Here is a 21,304-nt window from a genome sequence, read left to right on the forward strand (position 1 = left end):
CACATCCCGAGGTGCAAGTGCGAACCCTCGCGATGTGACTGACTTACTACGATGCAACAAACGCTGTACTTAGAGCTACTGTTACTATTTATGATGTAAACTGGAAACAATACAGATGTCCAGACACAATGAAAAATAAGAAAACGATTTACTCGTTCGTGCTGTATTGATGTTTACTACCGTACGAGAATGGACGCAACAGTATCGAAAAACCGAATGTCACCAGCCAGGGTAAACAAATGTAATTGCCGACCAAAGATCTAACAGAGGGATAAATGGTAGTTGTACGTAGTTGTGTGACTGGACAGCTGTATTGTTTCGAGCCAACTTAATAAGAGAGTAAATAACAATAAGTACAGTGTTGGTTGCATCGTAGTACGTCAATCACATCGCGATTACGAGCAACGTGCGGTTCACGCATGCATCTCAGAATGTGCAATAGCGACTCCTTACGTTTATTTCAAGCGTCAACTTCAACCTGCAATTTCTTAGGATCTAATTGACGTATTGCGATGCAACCAACACCATTCTTTTTGTGATTTTTCATGTTATTGACTGAATAAGAAATAATACGGGGTGTCCATTTAAGAAAACGAAAGTCTGCGTTGAAAATAATATTTGCTTATATTAGAATGTCTCACAGTATTCAGTTTCACGAGCTCCTGCCTTTGACTCATGCACGTGAAAGTCGTTTTTCAATATCTCTTGTTGTTCCAGAGACACTTGCGCTGAAACGTTTAAGTGGACCACCCTATATACGCATGGCTTCTGTGCCACGATTTTGGAAGTAAAGAGGTGACGCCACTCACCCTGAAGACGAGGCTGGAGCTGGTGAAGGTGGGCCTGTTGTCGTTGAGGTGGAGCACCTCGACCCGCAGCAGGCGCACCGCCTGGCGCGGCGGCTTGCCCCCGTCGGTGGCGGCCACGGCCAGCCGGTAGATGGCGCGCTCCTCGTGGTCGAGCACGGCCCGCGTGCGGATCACGCCCGTCACCGGGTCCACCGAGAACACGCCGGCGCCGTCGGAGTCCCGGCCCTGCGGCAAGCCAGAGCGCGCACTCTCACCTAAGTATCGTTCCTCTACGTTTATCGTCTCATCGAGTTCCCAACCCCTCGCCCATATCGAACACCGTCGCTCGCAGAAACAGTATTGTTTTCTCTGCCACATCTATACCGTCAAACCACACTGCGTACCCTCCTCTAACAAAACTTCAACAGGCTCCTTCTGGGACAGAGTGACATCGGCTCGACATTTAACCATTCTATGAAATAATTTCCTATTGTACCCCACATCAGGAGTCCCACCTACCCTACATCTTTACACCTTTTCCTACTCCTTCCCTCTTCATACTATGGCCCTGCCCACATCTCAGCCTCCTCCTATTACTTTGCTGTGTTCCAACATTACTACATTACTTGACTCCTTTGTTTACACCCCCCTACTGTGGTCCTATGTATCCTCTAACCTGCACTCTAGAAACTTATTCTCGTTCCACTGCAGTCCTCCCAATTCAAATGAAACTGCAATGCTTTTCTTTAAGGATTTTCTACCTTTCTTAGACATTTTTTGATGTTTTCTCTGGAATGTAAAAAAGGCAACTGGTTTCCTTTATCATCCAAAACACCGTCCTTCCTTCTCTGCTCATTGTGGGCAAGGGAAGTGAAAAATTGTAAGGAAAACGGAGGCAAATGATCTGTTTTACAGAATGTAGCAGGTTATTTCATAATGGGCTCAGACTCTATTCAGTGCTCTCTTTACCATCAGATTTCCAGAAAAGCGATACTTTTACATTGTTGTTGTTCTGGTCTTCAGTCCTGAGACTGGTTTGATGCAGCTCTCCATGCTCCTCTATCCTGTGCAAGCTCCTTCATCTCAGAGTACCTACTGCAGCCTACATCCTTTTGAATCTGCTTAGTGTATTCATTTCTCGGTCTCCCTCTACGATTTTTACCCTCCACGCTGCCCTCCAATGCTGAATTTGTGATCCCTTGATGCCTCAGAACATGTCCTACCAACCGATCCCTTCTTGTAGTCAAGTTCTGCCACAAACTCCTCTTCTCCCCAATTCTAATCAACACCTCCTCAGTAGTTATGTCATCCACCCATCTAATCTTCGGCATTCTTCTGAGCTCCACAATTCGAAAGCTTCTATTCTCTTCTTGTCCAAACTATTTATCGTCCACGTTTCACTTCCATACATGGCTACACTCCATACAAATACTTTCAGAAACGACTTCCTGGCAGTTAAATCTATACTCGAGTTAACAAATTTCTCTTCTTCAGAAACGCTTTCCTTGCCATTTCCAGTCTACATTTTATATCCTCTCTACTTCGACCATCATCAGTTATTTTCCTCCCCAAATAGTAAAACTCCTTTACTACTTTAAGTGCCTCATTTCCTAATCTAATTGCTCGGCATCACCCGACTTAATTCGACTACATTCCATTATCCTCGTTTTGCTTTTGTTGACGTTCATCTTATACCCTCCTTTCAAGACACTGTCCATTCCGTTCAACTGCTCTTGCAAGTCCTTTGCTGTCTCTGACAGAATTACACTGTCATCGGCGAACCACAAAGTTTTTATTCCTTCTCCATGGATTTTACATAATGCGTATCCGGAGACCCCTGATATGCAAACCAATTGAGAGCAATAAAATGAATACAGAAAGACAAATTCGCGTAGAGCAGAGCCCGAACTTACCATTACTTTTGTCTAACATGAACGTCGTAGAAATGATGAAGAAGGTGACACAAAATTTAAGAAGAGCAATAAACGTTCCAATTCGCTAGCGGAGGAAAGAAGAGACGACTTACAAGTCCTACTGATTGAAATGGGCACCGTACTTATGGGGCAAGGAAATACAGAAATGGAACAGAACAGCGACTTTGTTATCATCAGAATTCTGGTCTGGTACACACAGTCCCCGAAGAAGTGAAAGTATTGTTGTATGTATGTATGTAGTAACATTACAAGGTAATGCCAAACATGAAAATTACAAATGTATGTGGAGATGAAGAACGTGTTCCTAAAAAAAAAAAAAAATCAGAATATACATTTCTATAAATCGCTTGCAGTCTGCTAAAGTAGTTAAGATGTTGATATATTTAACAGTAGCGTGGAACAGAGGTAAGAGTTGTTGAAGCAAAATTTGGGCGACGTGGAATGTGCGGGAAATCACAGGAAATGCGATGCTGCTGAAGGATGTCAAAGAATAAATAGACATGATGAAGTACGAACTGAAGATATCCTAAAATGATTTTGGCGGAGAGAAGTAGATAGAGAATTGAGACAATAAGAAGAGAGTAGCCAAATGAACCTGGATCCTCCTCTAAGAGAAGTAGTAGTGTTGGGGAGCAGTTGTACGTTCGAGAAATGAAGTACGAGGAAGTGGAGAGGCACCCACCGTGAGCAGCGAGTACGTGACGGAGGCGTTGGCGCCGTCGTCGCGGTCGACGGCGCGCACGCGGCCCACCTCGGTGCCGGGCGGCTGCTCCTCGCGCACCGACACCACGTCCTCGCGCGGGTCCACCAGCTCGGGCGAGCAGTCGTTGACGTCGGTGACGCGCACGCGCACCGCCACGCGCGCGCTGCGCGCCGGCGCGCCCTGGTCGCGCGCCTCCGCCACCAGCTCGTACGAGGCGCGCGCCTCGCGGTCCAGCGGCTCCCGCGTCACCACCTCGCCTGCGCACGACGCCGTCGACAAGTGAACCACATGCTGCACATTATCAGTCGACCGAAAACACACTTGACCTCTTAGCCACAGACAATCCCGATATAATAGACACCGTCATGACGGATACAGGGATTAAAGTTATTAGGAAAGCAAAAAGTATGTGGTATGCAGACAGAATAGCTAAGTCTCAGGATAAAATTAAAACCATATGGTCAGTCGTAAAGGAAGTGGCTGGTCTGCAGAGACAGGTCGAGAATATAGAATCAGTGCGTAGTGGGGATGTCCATGTTACTGATAAGTCGCATATATGTACAGTATTTAATAATCACTTTCTGAATATAGCAGGTGAACTAAATAGAAACCTAGTCCCAACAGGGAATCATATAGCGCTCTTAGAAAAAAGTGTTCCGAGACTGTTACCTGAAGTGCTCCTCCATGATACTGACAAGAGGGAGATTGAGTTAATAATTAAATCACTAAAGACCAAGAACTCTCATGGATATGACGGGGTATCTAGCAGAATACTGAAGTATTGTTCCATGTATGTTAGCCCAGTACTTAGCCATATCTGTAACTTTTCCCTTAGGAGTGGTCGGTTTCCTGACCGATTAAAGTATTCGGTAGTGAAGCCACTTTATAAAAAGGGAGACAGGGATAATGTTGACAATTATAGACCCATTTCTATGCCATCGGTGTTTGCTAAAGTTATCGAGAGGGTTGTATATACAAGGTTACTGCAGCATTTAAATTCACATAATTTGCTGTCAAATGTACAGTTTGGTTTTAGAAATGGCTTAACAACTGAAAATGCTATAGTCTCTTTTCTCTGTGAGGTTTTGGACGGATTAAATAAAAAGTTGCGAACGTTAGGTGTTTTCTTTGATTTAACGAAGGCTTTTGACTGTGTTGACCACAAAATATTACTGCAGAAGTTGGAACATTATGGAGTAAGGGGAGTAGCTTACAATTGGTTCGCCTCCTACTTTAAGAACAGAAAGCAGAAGGTAATCCTCCGCAATATTGAGAGTGGTAATGATGTTCAGTCCCAATGGGGCACTGTTAAATGGGGCGTTCCCCAAGGGTCGGTGCTGGGGCCACTGCTGTTTCTTATTTATATAAATGATATGCCTTCTAGTATTACCGGTGATTCAAAAATATTTCTGTTTGCTGATGACACCAGCTTGGTAGTGAAGGATCTTGTGTGTAATATTGAAACATTATCAAATAATGTAGTTCATGAAATAAGTTCGTGGCTTGTGGAAAATAATTTGATGCTAAATCACAGTAAGACTCAGTTTTTACAGTTTCTAACTCACAATTCAACAAGAACTGATATTTTAATCAGACAGAATGGGCATGTTATAAGCGAGACGGAACAGTTCAAGTTCCTAGGCGTACGCATAGATAGTAAGCTGTTGTGGAAAGCCCATGTTCAGGATCTTGTTCAAAAACTAAATGCCGCTTTATTTACCATTCGAACAGTATCTGAAATAAGTGACATTTCAACACGAAAAGTAGTCTACTTCGCATATTTTCATACGCTTATGTCATATGGTATTATTTTTTGGGGTAATTCTACTGATTCAAAAAGGGTATTTCTGGTTCAAAAACGGGCTGTTCGAGCTATGTGTGGTGTAAGTTCGAAAACCTCTTGTCGACCCCTATTCAATAGTCTGGGAATTTTGACATTGCCCTCACAGTATGTATTTTCTTTAATGTCGTTTGTTGTTAGCAATATTAGCCTATTCCAAAGAGTTAGCAGCTTTCACTCAGTTAATACTAGGCAGAAATCAAATCTGCATGTGGAATGCACTTCCTTGACTCTTGTGCAGAAAGGAGTGCAGTATTCTGCTGCATCCATTTTCAATAAGCTACCACAAGAACTCAAAAATCTTAGCAGTAGCCCAAACACTTTTAAGTCTAAACTGAAGAGTTTCCTCGTGGCTCACTCCTTCTATTCTGTCGAGGAGCTCCTGGAAGAGCTAAAAAATTAAGCAAATTCCAGTGTTACATTATTGATTTTCTTTATTTAAACTAACGACTTGTCGCCCGAATATGTTTCTTATATTTCATTTTATCTGTTTCTACAATCGTGTTATAATTTCATGTATTGACTCGTTCCATGACCATGGAGACTTGTCCTTATTGTGGTCCCACGGAACAATAAATAAATAAATAAAAAAATAAATAAAAATGAACACAAAACCATATCAACCAAAACTACTAAAATTAAACGCAGATAAATATTCGCTTGATCCCTTCCTAACCGATAGTCTCCATTCCTTCTGAGCTAATTATGTAAGTGCAGACCAGATATGGCTAAAATTCAAAGATACAGTATCGACAGTAATAGATCGATTCGTACCGCATAAGTTAATAAGAGACGGGACTGATCCACCGTGGTACACAAAACACGTCAGAACACTGTTGCAGAAGCAACGAAAAAAGCATGCCAAATTCAGAACAACGCAAAATCCCCAAGACTGCCTAAGTTTCACGGAAGCTCGAAATTTAATTTGGACGTCAATATGAGATGCTTTTAATAGTTTCCACAATGAAATACTGTCTCAAAATATGGTAGAAAACCCAAACAGATTCTGGTCGTATGTAAAGTACACCAGTGGCGTGATAGCGATGGAAATGTTACCGACGATGGTGCCACTAAAGCGGAGTTACTAAATACAGTTTTCCGTAATTCCTTCACGAAAGAAGACGAAGTAAATATTCCAGAATTCGAAACCAGAACAGCTGTTAGCATGAGTGGCATAAAAGTAGATATCTTAGGTGTTGCGAAACAACTGAAATCACTTAAGAAAGGCAAGTCTTCCGGTTCAGATGGTACACCAATCGGGTTCCTCTCACAGTATGGAGACACAATAGCGCCTATCTTAGCAATCATATACCACCGCTCACTTGACGAAAGGTCTGTTCCTAAAGACTGGAAAGTAGCTCTGGTCACACCAATATTCAAGAAAGGAAATAGGAGTAACCCATTGAATTACAGACCCATATCACTGACCTCAATTTGCAGTAGGATTTTGGAACATATACTGTACTCGAGCATTATGAATCACCTTGAGGAAAATGATTTATTGATACATAACCAACACGGATACAGAAAATATCGTTCTTGTGCAACGCAGCTAGCTCTTTATTCCCATGAAGTAATGAGTGCTGTCGACAAGGGATCTCAGATCGATTCCATATTCATAGATTTCCAGAAGGCTTCTGATACCGTTCCTCACAAGCGACTATTAATCAAATTGCATGCATATGGGAGTATCGTCTCAGATGTGTGACTGGATTCGTGATTTCCTCTCAGAGCGGTCACAGTTCGTTGTGCTAGACGATAATTCATCGAGTAGAACAGATCTGGCGTTCCGCAAGACAGTGTGATAGGCCCTCTGCTGTTCCTGATTTGCATAAATAATCTTGGTGGTAATCTGAGCAGCCCCCTTGCATTGTTTGCAGATGACGCTGTAATTTACCGTCTAGTAAAATCATCAGACGATCAATTCCAATTACAAAATGATCTAGAGAGAATTTCTGTATGGTGCGAAAAGTGTCAATTAGCACTAAACAAAGAAAAGTGCGAGGTCATCCATATGGGTACTAAAATAAATCCGATAAATTTTGGGTATACGATAAATCGCACAAATCTAAGGGCTGTCAATTTGACTAAATACCTAGGAGTTACAATAACGAGCAACTTAAATTGGAAAGACCACATAGATAATATTGTCGGTAAGGCGAAACAAAGACTGCGCTTTGTTGGCAGAACACTTAGAAGATGCGACAAAACCACTAAGGAGACAGCCTACATTACACTTGTCCGTCCTCTGCTGGATATTGCTGCGCGGTATGGGATCCTTACCAGGAAGGCATCGAAAAAGTGCAAAGAAAGACAGCTCGTTTCGTGTTATCGCGCAATAGGGGTGAGATTGTCACAGATATGATACCCGAGTTGGGGTGGCAGTCACTGAAACAAAGGCGGTTTTCTTTGCGGCGAGATCTATTTGCGAAATTTCAATCACCAACTTTCTCTTCCGAATGCGTAAATATTTTGTTGACACCCACCTACGTAGGGAGAAATGATCATTATAATAAAATAAGAGAAATCAGACCTCGAACGGAAAGACTTAGGTGTTCCTTTTTCCCACGCGCCATTCGGGAGTGGAATGGTAGAGAAGTAGTATGAAATGGTTCGGTGAACCCTTTGCCAGGCACTTGAGTGTGAATCGCAGAGTAACCACGGAGATGCGGATGTTATTGCACCTGGCAGTGAGCGCGCTTCGGTCGGCTCGTGTCTTTGTGTGTGCTCTTGTAGCTATTAGGAATGTTCAATTTATGGATGTCCACCTTACTGCATGGATGAGGAACTTGAGCTGATGCTATACATGAGAAAAAGTACCAGCACACCTTTACCTTGAGACTGTCTATTACACGACTAGTTTCTGCGGCACAGTACCGCCATCAACAGCCCCACTGCCAAAAGAGTATTTGAGGATGGCTGTAATGTGCCGCCGAAGTTAATCGTTGATAGAATAAAGAAATTCCGACGACACAGTTGTGCTGGTACTTTTTCTCATACAATTAGAATGTGCTCTGTTGGTATATCAGATAACTTTCTCGTGAATCTATTCGGACTTCCACACTTATACGACAATCAAAAAATTGATATGGTTTTTGTTTATTGTAACATCGCCGCGTGTTTCCGATAGCGGCCACAGGAGGCCAAATGAAATAATATCGTGGTCGTGTAGTACAGACAAACCTCGGTGTCCACGGAGGAGCAGCACTTCTGTGCCCTACCTGACAACTCAGCTCGAGAGAAAGAATATTGCGTAGTCAGAGCGAATCTTTCATTCTGCAGCGGTTTGTGTGCTGCGCCCTGTGTCTATATAGCTCACTTCTCAGTATAAGCTCCCCTTTTTTATTATACAGTGTAAGAAACTTAATTATAAGTCTTACTCTCCGTATTGTTTAAACAGTTAAAAATGAAATTATATTAAAAGATAGACAAGAACTAACAACACAGAAGCTGAATGGTACGTCATGGGGAGCAAGAACTACAACATTACGGTGGTCTTCCTTAGGGCTCGTCTACTCCGCTGTGCAATATCGTGCTCCAGTACTGCTTAACAGTCCACATGTGAGAAAAACCGATGTTCAGCAAAATGCAGCAATGAGAACAATAACAGGACGCATCAGGTGTACTGCTCTTATCGGTTACCATCTCTAAGCCATGCTGCACCACCAGATCTTGAAAGACAGAACGCCCCTCTCAAAGTATACGACAATTTAATTAAAATCTCCCAGCTTCCAGTCCTCTCTAATGTCGCTGCAATTAGAATGAGCAGTCATATTGGCAGAATCGCTGCAAGAAACGGATTTCAATATGAACAGGAAGTGGTCAGGGACGAGGAGTAGCGACTTCTCACTGTGACTCCAAAAATCAGACCATCAAGCACATTCGAAGAAGCTGTAGCAAACGAGCTTACACTAGAAATCTAGACTTCTTTGAAGCGGCAGAGGCAGCCCTTCGATGGATTGAAAAATTATAAATTTGCGTACGTTAGCGCACTTCAGTTTGCATTTCCGTATGATGCATCTTTCGAAGTCACAGCTTCATTATTATGACTTGAAAGGCAATAGAGACAATTCATTATTAAATTTTTCATTTATTTCACTATCTCACTTTGCCAAGAATAGTAAATATGCCTATCTAGGAACTAGTAAAAAAATATTTAAAATAGTCAGTAAGAGAGTTGCTGACCGAAGAAAAAAAATAGGTCGGTAAAAGCATTGCCCACAAAACACAACGTTCTGTATGTTCGACTACCGCCGGTCCGACACACAGTTTTAATCAGCCTTGTAGATTCAGTATTACACAGTGTTGAGTGTTTTAGTGACAAACTCGCGCAACAACACGTACTACATGCCTTTTGCTGTCTTAAGCGTTCTTAAAATTCAGAATATTTTCCAGGTGCGTCTCTTTATTGGTAAAGCATAAACAGTTGTGATTCTTCAAAAGTTTTCTATAGTTAATATGCTTCTACATTTCAATTACTGTGCAGTAAAACACAGTTTAGGTTGCGAATATAATGTTTTGTATAGTGTTTACTGGTCCTTTCCATATATTGTTGGCAGAGACTGCAAGCAAAAATTTCTTTTAGGATAGCGCTTTTCTCTAACTACATTTCATTTTTCATGCAGTTCACATTAATGCCGTAAAATTTTGTGTTGCAGGTTACTTTCGATAAACTCTGCTGTAGCTGCATTTTTTTTGCAGTCAGTAGTCCGTTGCCGCGTGTTCGTTTGGTTTCCTATGAATGTCACTTAACAGCAAAACTAGAGAAGTATATAATTAGCATGTCGAAAAGAAATTAACAGCACCGTCATACAACCCGTTTATGAGTTCTGGTGCTCAGCGAAGTTGAAGACGATAACGAGATGATCAACAAAAGTAGTACACACAACAATAGAAATGGTGTGCTGTGTCTTTGGTAAATAAAGTTTGGATATTATTAAATTTTCGCTACTTGAGCCATTGTAAGCGGAAAACTACTTACTGTACAGGTACCCAACTTTATAGGAATGATGTTCAGACTGTGCGCTCCAGGAGTTGTTCTCTTGTAACTCCTAGTAATTTCCCACCATGTATCTCTCTCTCTCTCTCTGTCTCTCTAACCTTTAGTTCTCGTATTGAAAGTTCAAGTCACAACATGAGTTGCCGTTAGGCGCCGGTTTCTGTTACGGCGACGTAGAGATGAAACTTAAGCATCACTGTGCATTACAGCTGCAGTCAACTTCGGCCTGGACAAGTTGAGCAGGGCTTTAACTTGTAAAATTGTTTTATCAAAATAACATCAACAATGCTGCTGACCTTTGCGATTATCGACGCATTAAAGGAATACGGAGAGGTGCTCTTTCCGCACCGAGGCTGAAGAAAATGATTCGGAAATTCGAATTATATGGTGATTTGGGAGTTGCTCCTGAGAGAGGCTGACGGCCTATTGCGCCACAAATTGTTGAAGAAGCTACCGTTGATGCCGGACGCAATGTGCGATCTTCAAGCAGTGGGCGTGCTGTGTAACGACTGCTGGACATTCCGTGGTCCAACATCCCACCTGAGATATTTCGGGAAGCAGTAAAGTACTCTCTGGTGCGGTTTCAGGCCGTCATGGTTGCAGATGGTCGTCACCTCGTAACACTGAGTAACTTTTGTAGTGTGGAATGTAAATATGGTACGCAATTAACAAATGTTACCCTCTCACGTGGCAATTAAATTGTCTTTTTCCCAATGGTTTATTCGTTATTTCTCTCCCGCATGTCCTTACAAACATTTCCATAAAGTTTCATTGTCCTGTGATCACTTGTTTATCAATAAGGCCTTCTCCCTTGGCGAAACTATAATTATAAGCACCCTGCATAATTTTCGTTTGAAGCGGAAGGATTACAATCGATTTTTTGTTGTGGCAGTGGAACTTGAACTTCCAATACGAGAACTAAAGGTGTGTGTGTGTGTGTGTGTGTGTGTGTGTGTGAGAGAGAGAGAGAGAGAGAGAGAGAGAGAGAGAGAGATGCATGGTGGGAAGTTACTAGGAGTTACACGAAAACAAGCAAATGACAAATGGATCGCAGAAAATACTCACGTGGAAGCCGTAGTTATGACGACAATGAAAATGCAATAAAGGCACGTGGCGGACATGTAGACAGGCGAATTGGTGCGTAGGTGGAAAGACGAAGCTTTTCCTGGATTCCGAGAGGTAACAACAAATCGAGACGACGGCGTAATGGCAGAAGAGTACACGTCATTAGACAACACGCAAGAGTGACACGGCTAGCTGTAGATGAAGAGAATAATTTATGGAGGCGTCCGGAGGTTATCTCTGTTCAGCAGTGGATGTTAAATGCTTTATGATTACGATGGTCTCTTTCGTGTTCTGATAGAGAACATGCTGAGTGCAGTGGTGCAATGTTTAAGACAAAAAAATGGTTCAAATGGCTCTGAGCACTATGGGACTCAACTGCTGAGGTCATTAGTCCCCTAGAACTTAGAACTAGTTAAACCTAACTAACCTAAGGACATCACAAACAGCCATGCCCGAGGCAGGATTCGAACCTGCGACCGTAGCGGTCTTGCGGTTCCAGACTGCAGCGCCTTTAACCGCACGGCCACTTCGGCCGGCAATGTTTAAGACACTGGACTTGAATTCGGGATGACGGCGGTTCGAATTCCCGTCTAGATCCGCTGCTTTAGATTTACCATCGGTTCCTACATCAAGTAGGGAAAATACTGAACTGATTCTTTCGAAGGAGTACGACCGATGTATTTCCTCAATCCGAGCTTGCCTCTAATGTCGATGGGAAGTTAAACCCTAATCTTCCTTTCTTCCTTTTGTAGAGAACGTGATAAATGAAACTGCTATGCAGAATGCCCGGAGCGAAAAAAAAGGCCACGGCTTTCCATCTTGGGCGACTCGCGCTCGACGAAGATATTCGCTTTGGGTGCGACCTCGACGTCGTTATGACGCATTTTGGACACTCCCAGGTGGAAGAGGCCTGCCATTCTCCTCCCGAAAACTATAAAACGTGCGGGCTCGGGAACGACGGTGCCCTCCGTACAATTAAAGCTGGCGGCAGTGTCCCCTCATTAAATGCATTCCCTGCTGAATGAGGCTTTTATAGCTCCTAAATTGACGTCAGGGGCAGCGGCCGGGCAGCCTAACCTGAAAGGCTGCGCGAGCAGCCCGCCTAACATAGCCCGCTGCCGTCCACTCCACTGCTGCTGCTGCTGCTGCTGCTGGTACGGGCAACAGAGAAAATATCGACGCCTCTTGCAACAGCCAACGTTATTCCAGAAGCAGACGAAATGTAGAAATTTGGTATTCACAGACAACGCTGGACAGAGAACAGTGGGCTTTGGAATTAGTGCACAATCTTGACGCCGCGAGTCGCATATTATTTGCTTCGGTGATGAGACGCGAGCATCTCCACGTGAGTGGAAACTGCAGTGTATAACAAGTCTCATTTACGACAGTCATTGTCCTGATGGCAATGCGTTAGATGTTTGAAGCTCCGCTGCCCTTCGGCGCCATCGTCAACACAAAGTGGAGTGATTATGACGTGCATTATTTATTGCAGGTTCACTCGCAGGTGTATAATGCGAACAAGTAAGAAAAGTTACCACATCTCGTGGGAAAGCACGGGACATATCGATGTATACGAAGGTGGAATACGTTACATCACATGAAGCACATTTATACTGGACGAAAAAAATGCAAAGACAGAATAATTACGAAAAGACTTTATGAGCTCCTACCATTCCACTTGCAGCTTTTGAGAAGGTGCTTGGGTAGTCAGTTTTTATTCTGTTGTTTAAATGGGAAAATGACTCATTAATAAATGTACGAATTAAATGTGATATTATCTGGATTAAAGTGTCGTAAAATATCAAAATGTGACACAAAAGTGCCTGCTGGTTCGTGGTCAAATACACTTTGATAGGTAAAACGAAAACAAATAGAGTTAACTTACAACATTTAAGCAGAGTCAAACAGATATGTACAGTCCTAACATCCAATGAAAAATTAACTACAAAAGGATTGTAGCAGATAGACCGAAAAAAACATTTTCAATTTATTAATTTGTCGGGTCGTCGGATCGATGTAAATTTATTCTCAATTATGCAAAGTACATAGTGGGTCTTCGATCGTTGGAGTAACTACAAACACAGTAAAAGCAAAGGTGCAAGATTCGTCACGAGTTTATTCGATCAACTTGGGAGATTAAGGCAAACACCCGTCAGAAGTCGATATTTTATGTCACCCGGTGAATATTCGCCTTATTGGGTAAAACAGGTGTTGTACATTACCTCTATGGCATACAGTACAGAAAACGTGAAGGTCGATCCTTTGGGATGCCTAACACACACCAGGAGGCGTTGAACGAGTTATAATACACTGTCTTGGCCTCTCTAATCTGCTCCAGCGCATATTGATCTCTATGCCTCTGCATCGTTTATAGGTGTCTTCGGTGCTATTTTCTATTACGACTCTCTTGCATCGCGCCACTTGCGTCCGTGAGAATTTTCGATCTGTTTTCAAATTCCAGGGAGCTGCCTGGCTCTGCTTCATGTAAATTTTACTGTTGGAGTCCATTACTACAGCAGTTCTGGACTTCATTACCGATGCATTTCTTATAAAATTTTCATGTTGCTCTGCCTAACGAATAGACGCGTATTGTGGAGACATTTACGAGCCAGTGGTGGTAGGCAGTGCTCGTTTTAGTCGGAAGACTCCGACTGTGCCAACACCGCAGAGTTGTTGTCTAAGCCTAAGACTGGAAGTCGTGAGGAGCCTCCAGACGCGTTAGTTCGATCGTCCCTGCAGAGTAAGCTGAGCAACTGGGGTGTGTAATTTGAATATGCGAACATCTGAACGTAACTGCGCGTTGACGGGGGAGCAGCAGAGGTGAACCGTTTTTGACGGTGGCCCTCCCACAAATGACGGCGGACTCTGCATTAGGGAGTCGTGTCTTCCACGAAGCCTCTTATCCCAATTACCCCGCAGGGCGATGATTCAGCTGCAGCTGGGGAATTGTTGCTGGCGGCTGCCGGGGCGTGGACCACCCAGCTCTCTCTCTCTCTCTGTGCGACACGGCGCGCCGGCTGCGGCCGCTCCTCGTTTTGGGAAGCGCACGCGCTGCACACTCGCACTATCCCTGGGATTACGACGTTTGTTTTTCTCCTAGAAAAAAAGTACTTAGCATAATTACTAGTCATTCCATTTTTTTTCTCGAAAGTCTACAAGAGTCGTCTGGGACAGGTAATTAAGAAGCACGACACTCTAAAACAGCTGAAGGAACGTCCACGGAGGCTACGACACTTTAAACAAAAGTCTCGTCAATCTTTCGGCTGATTTGATGTTGCCCACAATATTTTCCTGTCTCTTGCCAAACGTTTCACTTGTATGTAGCTTGTACAGACGACGCACTATATAATGTGTTGTGAATATTCGAGTCTTCGTAGGTTCAACTACTTTTGCCCCTTTAGCGCTCCCTCCTGCGCCATATCAACTATTACAGGATGCCGTAGCAGATGTTCCACTAAAATATCCCTTCTTCTGGTAAGGGTTTTCCATAGACTTAGTTCCTCATTCACTCTTTCTGGTACTTCATTTTTTACTTTGCCAGTCCATTTAAATTTGTAATATTCTTAGATAACAACACATTTCAAAAGCACCCAGTTTCCTCTTGTCCTCCAGGTTTCCGACGACCCATGTTCCACTCCATGCAATGCTACGTTCTAGACGTACATTCTCAGAAATTTCTTTCTCAAATTAGGGATATGCTCGATGCTATTAAATTTATTAATATTTGAGAAAATATGCTCTCTTTGTCCCTGCTAGTCTGCTTCTTATGTACTCCTTGCTTCGTCCACAATGCATTATTTTACTTCCAAGGTACCAAAATTCCTTTTTTTCATATAATACGTCATCACCCAATTTTGATGATAAGTTTATCACTAATCTCACGTCTTTTGCGCATAGTACTATCGTCTTTCTGTGGACAAAGCTCAGTCCGCAGTCTGTGGTCAGTGGACTTTTCCTTCATTTCAACAAGTCCTTTAATTCTTCCTCCCTTTCGAAGGGAGCAGCAATATTGTTAGAGTACCTTATCGATGACATCCTCGGACTGTGATTTTTTTTGTCTCAGTCCTGAACATGTACTTTGTTTATGCCATTTCATTTGAAACAGACTTCCTCCGTCGACAAATATAAAGCAAATGCGTTTGCAAGTGCAATCTAACGTTGATTCATTCAAACTATATATACTTAATAGCATGTCTTTGTTTTTGAATAAATTATAAATAGTAAAATAAGTTTTTTCCCTAAATTCTGTAAGCGTTCCGTTCTGGCAAAGAACAAAGAAATGGTCACGTTAGGTATACCTCCATCGTACTCTGAAATGCGATTTGATTGCGTATCTTACAGCCCGTGGAGAGGCGGCTACGTGAGTACTGGCACGGCAGTGTCGACGGCAGTGGAGAACGGTTGAGAATCACCGGCTACGGACCGCGGGCCGTGCCGTGCCGTGCCCGGCTGGCAGGCGTGCCAACACGCTCTCGGCGCGCGCACGCCCATCTTTCATTATGGCGGCCGCTTGTCCTTGTGACGGGCCAACACGCGATTGTCTGCCGCCGCCGCCGCCGCCGCTGTGATTGTGATTATTACCAGTTTTTACGGCGGCCACCGCGCCCCCTGCAGCTGCCGGCGCGCCGTCACCCTCTTCCTTTTGCCTCCTGCGGGCAAATCTCGAAGCACCGCCTGCCTCCAGGTCCTTCCCGAACCCACAGTGGAGACGTAACACGTTCGGATTTCATTCCGTTCCCATTCTCCGCGGCCAGACACACGACGGTTCGACGGCAACAGGCAGATTACACATTTCTAGATTCCCGGAAAGCGTTTGACACTGTGCCCGATTGCAGTCTATTAAAAAAGGCACAATCATACGGAACAGTTAAGTAATAGTGTGGTGTCACCGCCAGACACCACACTTGCTAGGTGGTAGCCTTTAAATCGGCCGCGGTCCGTTAGTATACGGCGGACCCGCGTGTCGCCACTGTCAGTGATAGCAGACCGAGCGCCACCACACGGCAGGTCTAGAGAGACGTACTGGCACTCGCCCCAGTTGTACGACCGACTCTGCTAGCGATGGTTCACTGACCAATACGCTCTCATTTGCCGAGACGACAGTTAGCATAGCCTTCAGCTACATTTGCTACGACCTAGCAAGGCGCCGTATTCAATTGATATTGAGATTCTATTAATGTATCAAAAGAGCGATGTTCTACAAATGTGGATTAAAGTTAAGTATTCCAGAAGCTACGTACTTTTCTTTATAGCATTCATTACGTATCCTGTTTCAGACCTCACGCCAGCCTGCGTGAGTTTAAGCGCGTGCCTTTCGGCTTCCTCTCATTGTGTCTAGGCTGTCTTGTCTAGACACAACAAATAGAACCCAGAATGCTGTCTTCGATGGCGAGTGCTCATCAGAAACAAGAGTATCTTCAGGAGTGTCCCCAGGAAGGTGCGATAGGACCGCTATATTCACTACATACACAAATGATTTGGCGGACAGTGTGGACAGCGATCTGCGGCTGTTTGCTGACGAGGCTGTGGTGCACGGTATGGTGTCGAAATTGAGTGACTCTAGGTGGATATAAGACAAAATTTCTCGTTGATGTGATGAAAGGCAGCTATTTCTAAATGTAGAAAAGTTTAAGTTGTTGTTTGTTGTTGTTGTTGTTGTTGTTGTGGTCTTCAGTCCTCAGACTGGTTTGATGCAGCTCTCCATGCTACTCTATCCTGTGCAAGCTTCTTCATCTCCCAGTACCTACTGCAACCTACATCCTTCTGAATCTGCTTAGTGTATTCATCTCTTGATCTCCCTCTACGATTTTTACCCTCCACGCTGCCCTCCAGCACTAAATTGGTGATCCCTTGATGCCTCAGAACATGTACTACCAACCGATCCCTTCTTCTAGTCAAGTTGTGCCACAAACTTCTCTTCTCCCCAATCCTATTCAATACTTCCTCATTAGTTATGTGATCAACCCATCTAATCTTCAACATTCTCCTGTAGCACCACATTTCGAAAGCTTCTATTCTCTTCTTGTCCAAACTATTTATCGTCCATGTTTCACTTCCATACATGGCTACATTCCATACAAATACTTTCAGAAATGACTTCCTGACACTTAAATCTATACTCGATGTTAACAAATTTCTCTTCTTCAGAAACGCTTTCCTTGCCATTGCCAGTCTACATTTTATATCCTCTCTAAAAATGGCTCTGAGCACTATGGGACTCAACTGCTGAGGTTATTAGTCCCCTAGAACTTAGAACTAGTTAAACCTAACTAACCTAAGGACATCACAAACATCCATGCCCGAGGCAGGATTCGAACCTGCGACCGTAGCGGTCTTGCGGTTCCAGACTGCAGCGCCTTTAACCGCACGGCCACTTCGGCCGGCTATATCCTCTCTACTTCGACCATCATCAGTTCTTTTGCTCCCCAAATAGCAAAACTCCTTTACTACTTTAAGTGTCTCATTTCCTAATCTAATTCCCTCAGCATCACCCGATTTAATTTGACTACATTCCATTATCTTTGTTTTGCTTTTGTTGATGTTCATCTTATATCCTCCTTTCAAGACACTGTCCATTCCATTCAACTGCTCTTCCAAGTCCTTTGCTGTCTCTGACAGAATTACAATGTCATCGGCGAACCTCAAAGTTTTTATTTCTTCTCCATGGATTTTAATACCTACCCCGAATTTTTCTTTTGTTTCCTTTACTGCTTGCTCAATATACAGATTGAATAACATCGGGGAGAGGCTGCAACCCTGTCTCACTCCCTTCCCAACCACTGCTTCCCTTTCATGTCCCTCGACTCTTATAACTGCCATCTGGTTTCTGTACAAATTGTAAATAGCCTTTCGCTCCCTGTATTTTACCCCTGCCACCTTTAGAATTTGAAAGAGAGTATTCCAGTCAACATTGTCAAAAGCTTTCTCTAAGTCTACAAATGCTAGAAACGTAAGTTTGCCTTTCCTTAATCCTTCTTCTAAAATAAGCCGTAAGGTCAGTATTGCGTCACGTGTTCCAGTATTTCTACGGAATCCAAACTGATCTTCCCCGAGGTCGGCTTCTACTAGTTTTTCCATTCGTCTGTAAAGAATTCGTGTTAGTATTTTGCAGCTGTGGCTTATTAAACTGACTGTTCGGTAATTTTCACATCTGTCGACACCTGCTTTCTTTGGGGTTGGAATTATTATATTCTTCTTGAAGTCTGAGGGTATTTCGCCTGTCTCATACATCTTGCTCACCAGATGGTAGAGTTTTGTCAGGACTGGCTCTCCCAAGGCTGTCAGTAGTTCCAATGGAATTTTGTCTACTCCGGGGGCCTTGTTTCGACTCAGGTCTTTTAGTGCTCTGTCAAACTCTTCACACAGTATCGTATCTCCCATTTCATCTTTATCTACATCCTCTTCCATTTCCAAAATATTGTCCTCAAGTACATCGCCCTTGTATAGACCCTCTATATACTCCTTCCACATTTCTGCTTTCCCTTCTTTGCTTAGGACTGGGTTTCCATCTGAGCTCTTGATATTCATACAAGTGGTTCTCTTCTCTCCAAAGGTCTCTTTAATTTTCCTGTAGGCAGTATCTATATTACCCCTAGTGAGATAAGCCTCTACATCCTTACATTAGTCCTGTAGCCATCCCTGCTTAGCCATTTTGCACTTCCTGTCGATCTCATTTTTGAGACGTTTGTATTCCTTTTTGCCTGCTTCATTTACTGCATTTTTATAATTACTCCTATCATCAATTAAATTCAATATTTCTTCTGTTACCCAAGGATTTCTACTAGCCCTCGTCTTTTTACCTAGTTGATCCCCTGCTGCCTTCACTACTTCATCCCTCAAAGCTACCCATTCTTCTTCTACTGTATTTCTTTCCCCCATTCCTGTCAATTGTTCCCTTATGCTCTCCCTGAAACTCTGTACAACCTCTGGTTCTTTCAGTTTATCCGGGCCCCATCTCCTTAAATTCCTACGTTTTAGCAGTTTCTTCAGTTGTAATCTACAGGTCATAACCAATAGATTGTAGTTAGAGTCCACATCTGCAACTGGAAATGTCTTACAATTTAAAACCTGGTTCCTAAATTTCCGTTTTACCATTATATAATCTATCTGATACCTTTTAGTATCTCCAGGGTTCTTCCATGTATACAACCTTCTTTCATGATTCTTAAACCAAGTGTTAGCTATGATTAAGTTGTGCTCTGTGCAAAATTCTACCAGACGGCTCCCTCTTTCATTTCTTAGCCCCAATCCATATTCACCTACTACGTTTCCTTCTCTCCCTGTTCCTACTACCGAATTCCAGTCACCCATGACTATTAAATTTTCGTCACCCTTCACTATCTGAATAATTTCTTTTATTTCATCATACATTTCTTCAATTTCTTCATCTGCAGAGCTAATTGGCATATAAACTTGTACTACTGTAGTAGGTGTGGGCTTCGTATCTATCGTGGCCACAAAAATGCGTTCACTATGCTGTTTGTAGTAGCTTACCCGCATTCCTATTTTCCTATTCATTATTAAACCTACTCCTGCATTACCCCTATTTGATTTTGTGTTTATAACCCTGTAGTCACCTGACCAGAAGTCTTGTTCCTCCTGCCACCGAACTTCACTATTTCCCACTATATCTAACTTTAACCTATCCATTTCCCTTTTCAAATTTTATAACCTACCTGCCCGATTAAGTGATCTGACATTCCACGCTCCGATCCGTAGAACGCCAGTTTTCTTTCTCCTGATAACGACTTCCTCTTGAGTAGTCCCCGCCCGGAGATCCGAATGGAGGACTATTTTACCTCCGGAATATTTTACCCAAGAGGACGCCATCATCATTTAATCATACAGTAAAGCTGCATGCCCTCGGGAAAAATTAAGGCCGTAGTTTCCCCTTGCTTTCAGCCGTTCGCAGTACCAGCACAGCAAGGCCGTCTTGGTTATTGTTACAAGGCCAGATCAGTCAATCATCCAGACTGTTGCCCCTGCAATTACTGAAAAGGATGCTGCCCCTCTTCAGGAACCACACGTTTGTCTGGCCTGTCAACAGATACCCCTCCGTTGTGGTTGCACCTACGGTACGGCTATCTGTATCGCTGAGGCACGCAAGCCTACCCACCGACGGCAAGGTCCATGGTTTAAGTTAATGCGGCCAAATAAGAAAACCAAACCCGTAATGTTCGGATAGAGCACTAGTAGTGTCCTGCTTGATAAAGTCACGTCGTTTAAATATCTGAGCGTAACGCTGCAAAGCGATATCAAATGGAATGAGCATGTGACGACTGTGGTAGGGAAGGTCAGTGGTCGATTTCGGTTTATTTGGAGAATTCGAGAAAAGTTTGGTTCAGTTGTAAGGCCGACCGCATGTAGGACGCTAATGTGACCTTTTCTTGAGTAAAGGAAGACACCGCAGCAGTTCAGAAGCGCGCTACTAGTAGGTTCGAACAACGCGTAAGTGCTTCGGGAACTCAAATGGGAATCCCTGGAGGGCAAGGGGACATTGTTTTCCAGGAACACGTATTAAGAAAATTTAGAGAATCGACATTTCAAGCTGACTGCATAACGATCCTCTCGCTTCGAACATTATTGCGCGTAAGGACCGCGAAGGTAACATACGAGAAATTAGGGCTCAACGGAGGCACACACAAAGTCGTTTTTCTCTTGTTCTGTTTGCGAGTGGAACACGAAATGAAATGGTCAGTAGCGGTACTTGTTACCCTCCGCCTCGCGTCGTGAGGTCGACTGCGGAATATCGATGTTGATTCAGATGTAAATGTAAACTCACAGCGGCTTCGACACTCGTCAGGGGATCAGTTGACTTTCCACACGCGTTGCACGAAAAAGCGCGAATCGCGAGTGCATCGTTCGGAGGTGATTAATAATAATAATACGATTAATATCTTGGTCTGACGTTTAAAAGCGCTCGTGATAAAGCAGTGTGGTATAAAAAAAAGAAATAAAAAATAAAAAAGAAGGAAC

General features: G+C 43.4%; 1 protein-coding gene across 1 annotated transcript in view; it reads right to left on the bottom strand.

Moving 5' to 3' along the window:
• LOC126195212 (protein dachsous) overlaps positions 1-21,304 on the bottom strand; it is a 317,104-nt gene that overhangs the window by 151,046 nt on the left and 144,754 nt on the right. The window contains exons 9-10 of the mRNA XM_049933731.1: positions 3,405-3,682; positions 810-1,034 (exon numbers count right to left, since the gene is read on the bottom strand). Coding sequence (XP_049789688.1) covers positions 810-1,034; positions 3,405-3,682 — 503 coding nt within the window. The remainder of the gene's footprint in view (positions 1-809; positions 1,035-3,404; positions 3,683-21,304) is intronic.

This window comes from Schistocerca nitens, chromosome 7, assembly GCF_023898315.1.
Source record: "Schistocerca nitens isolate TAMUIC-IGC-003100 chromosome 7, iqSchNite1.1, whole genome shotgun sequence".
Taxonomy (NCBI): Eukaryota; Metazoa; Arthropoda; class Insecta; order Orthoptera; family Acrididae; genus Schistocerca; species Schistocerca nitens.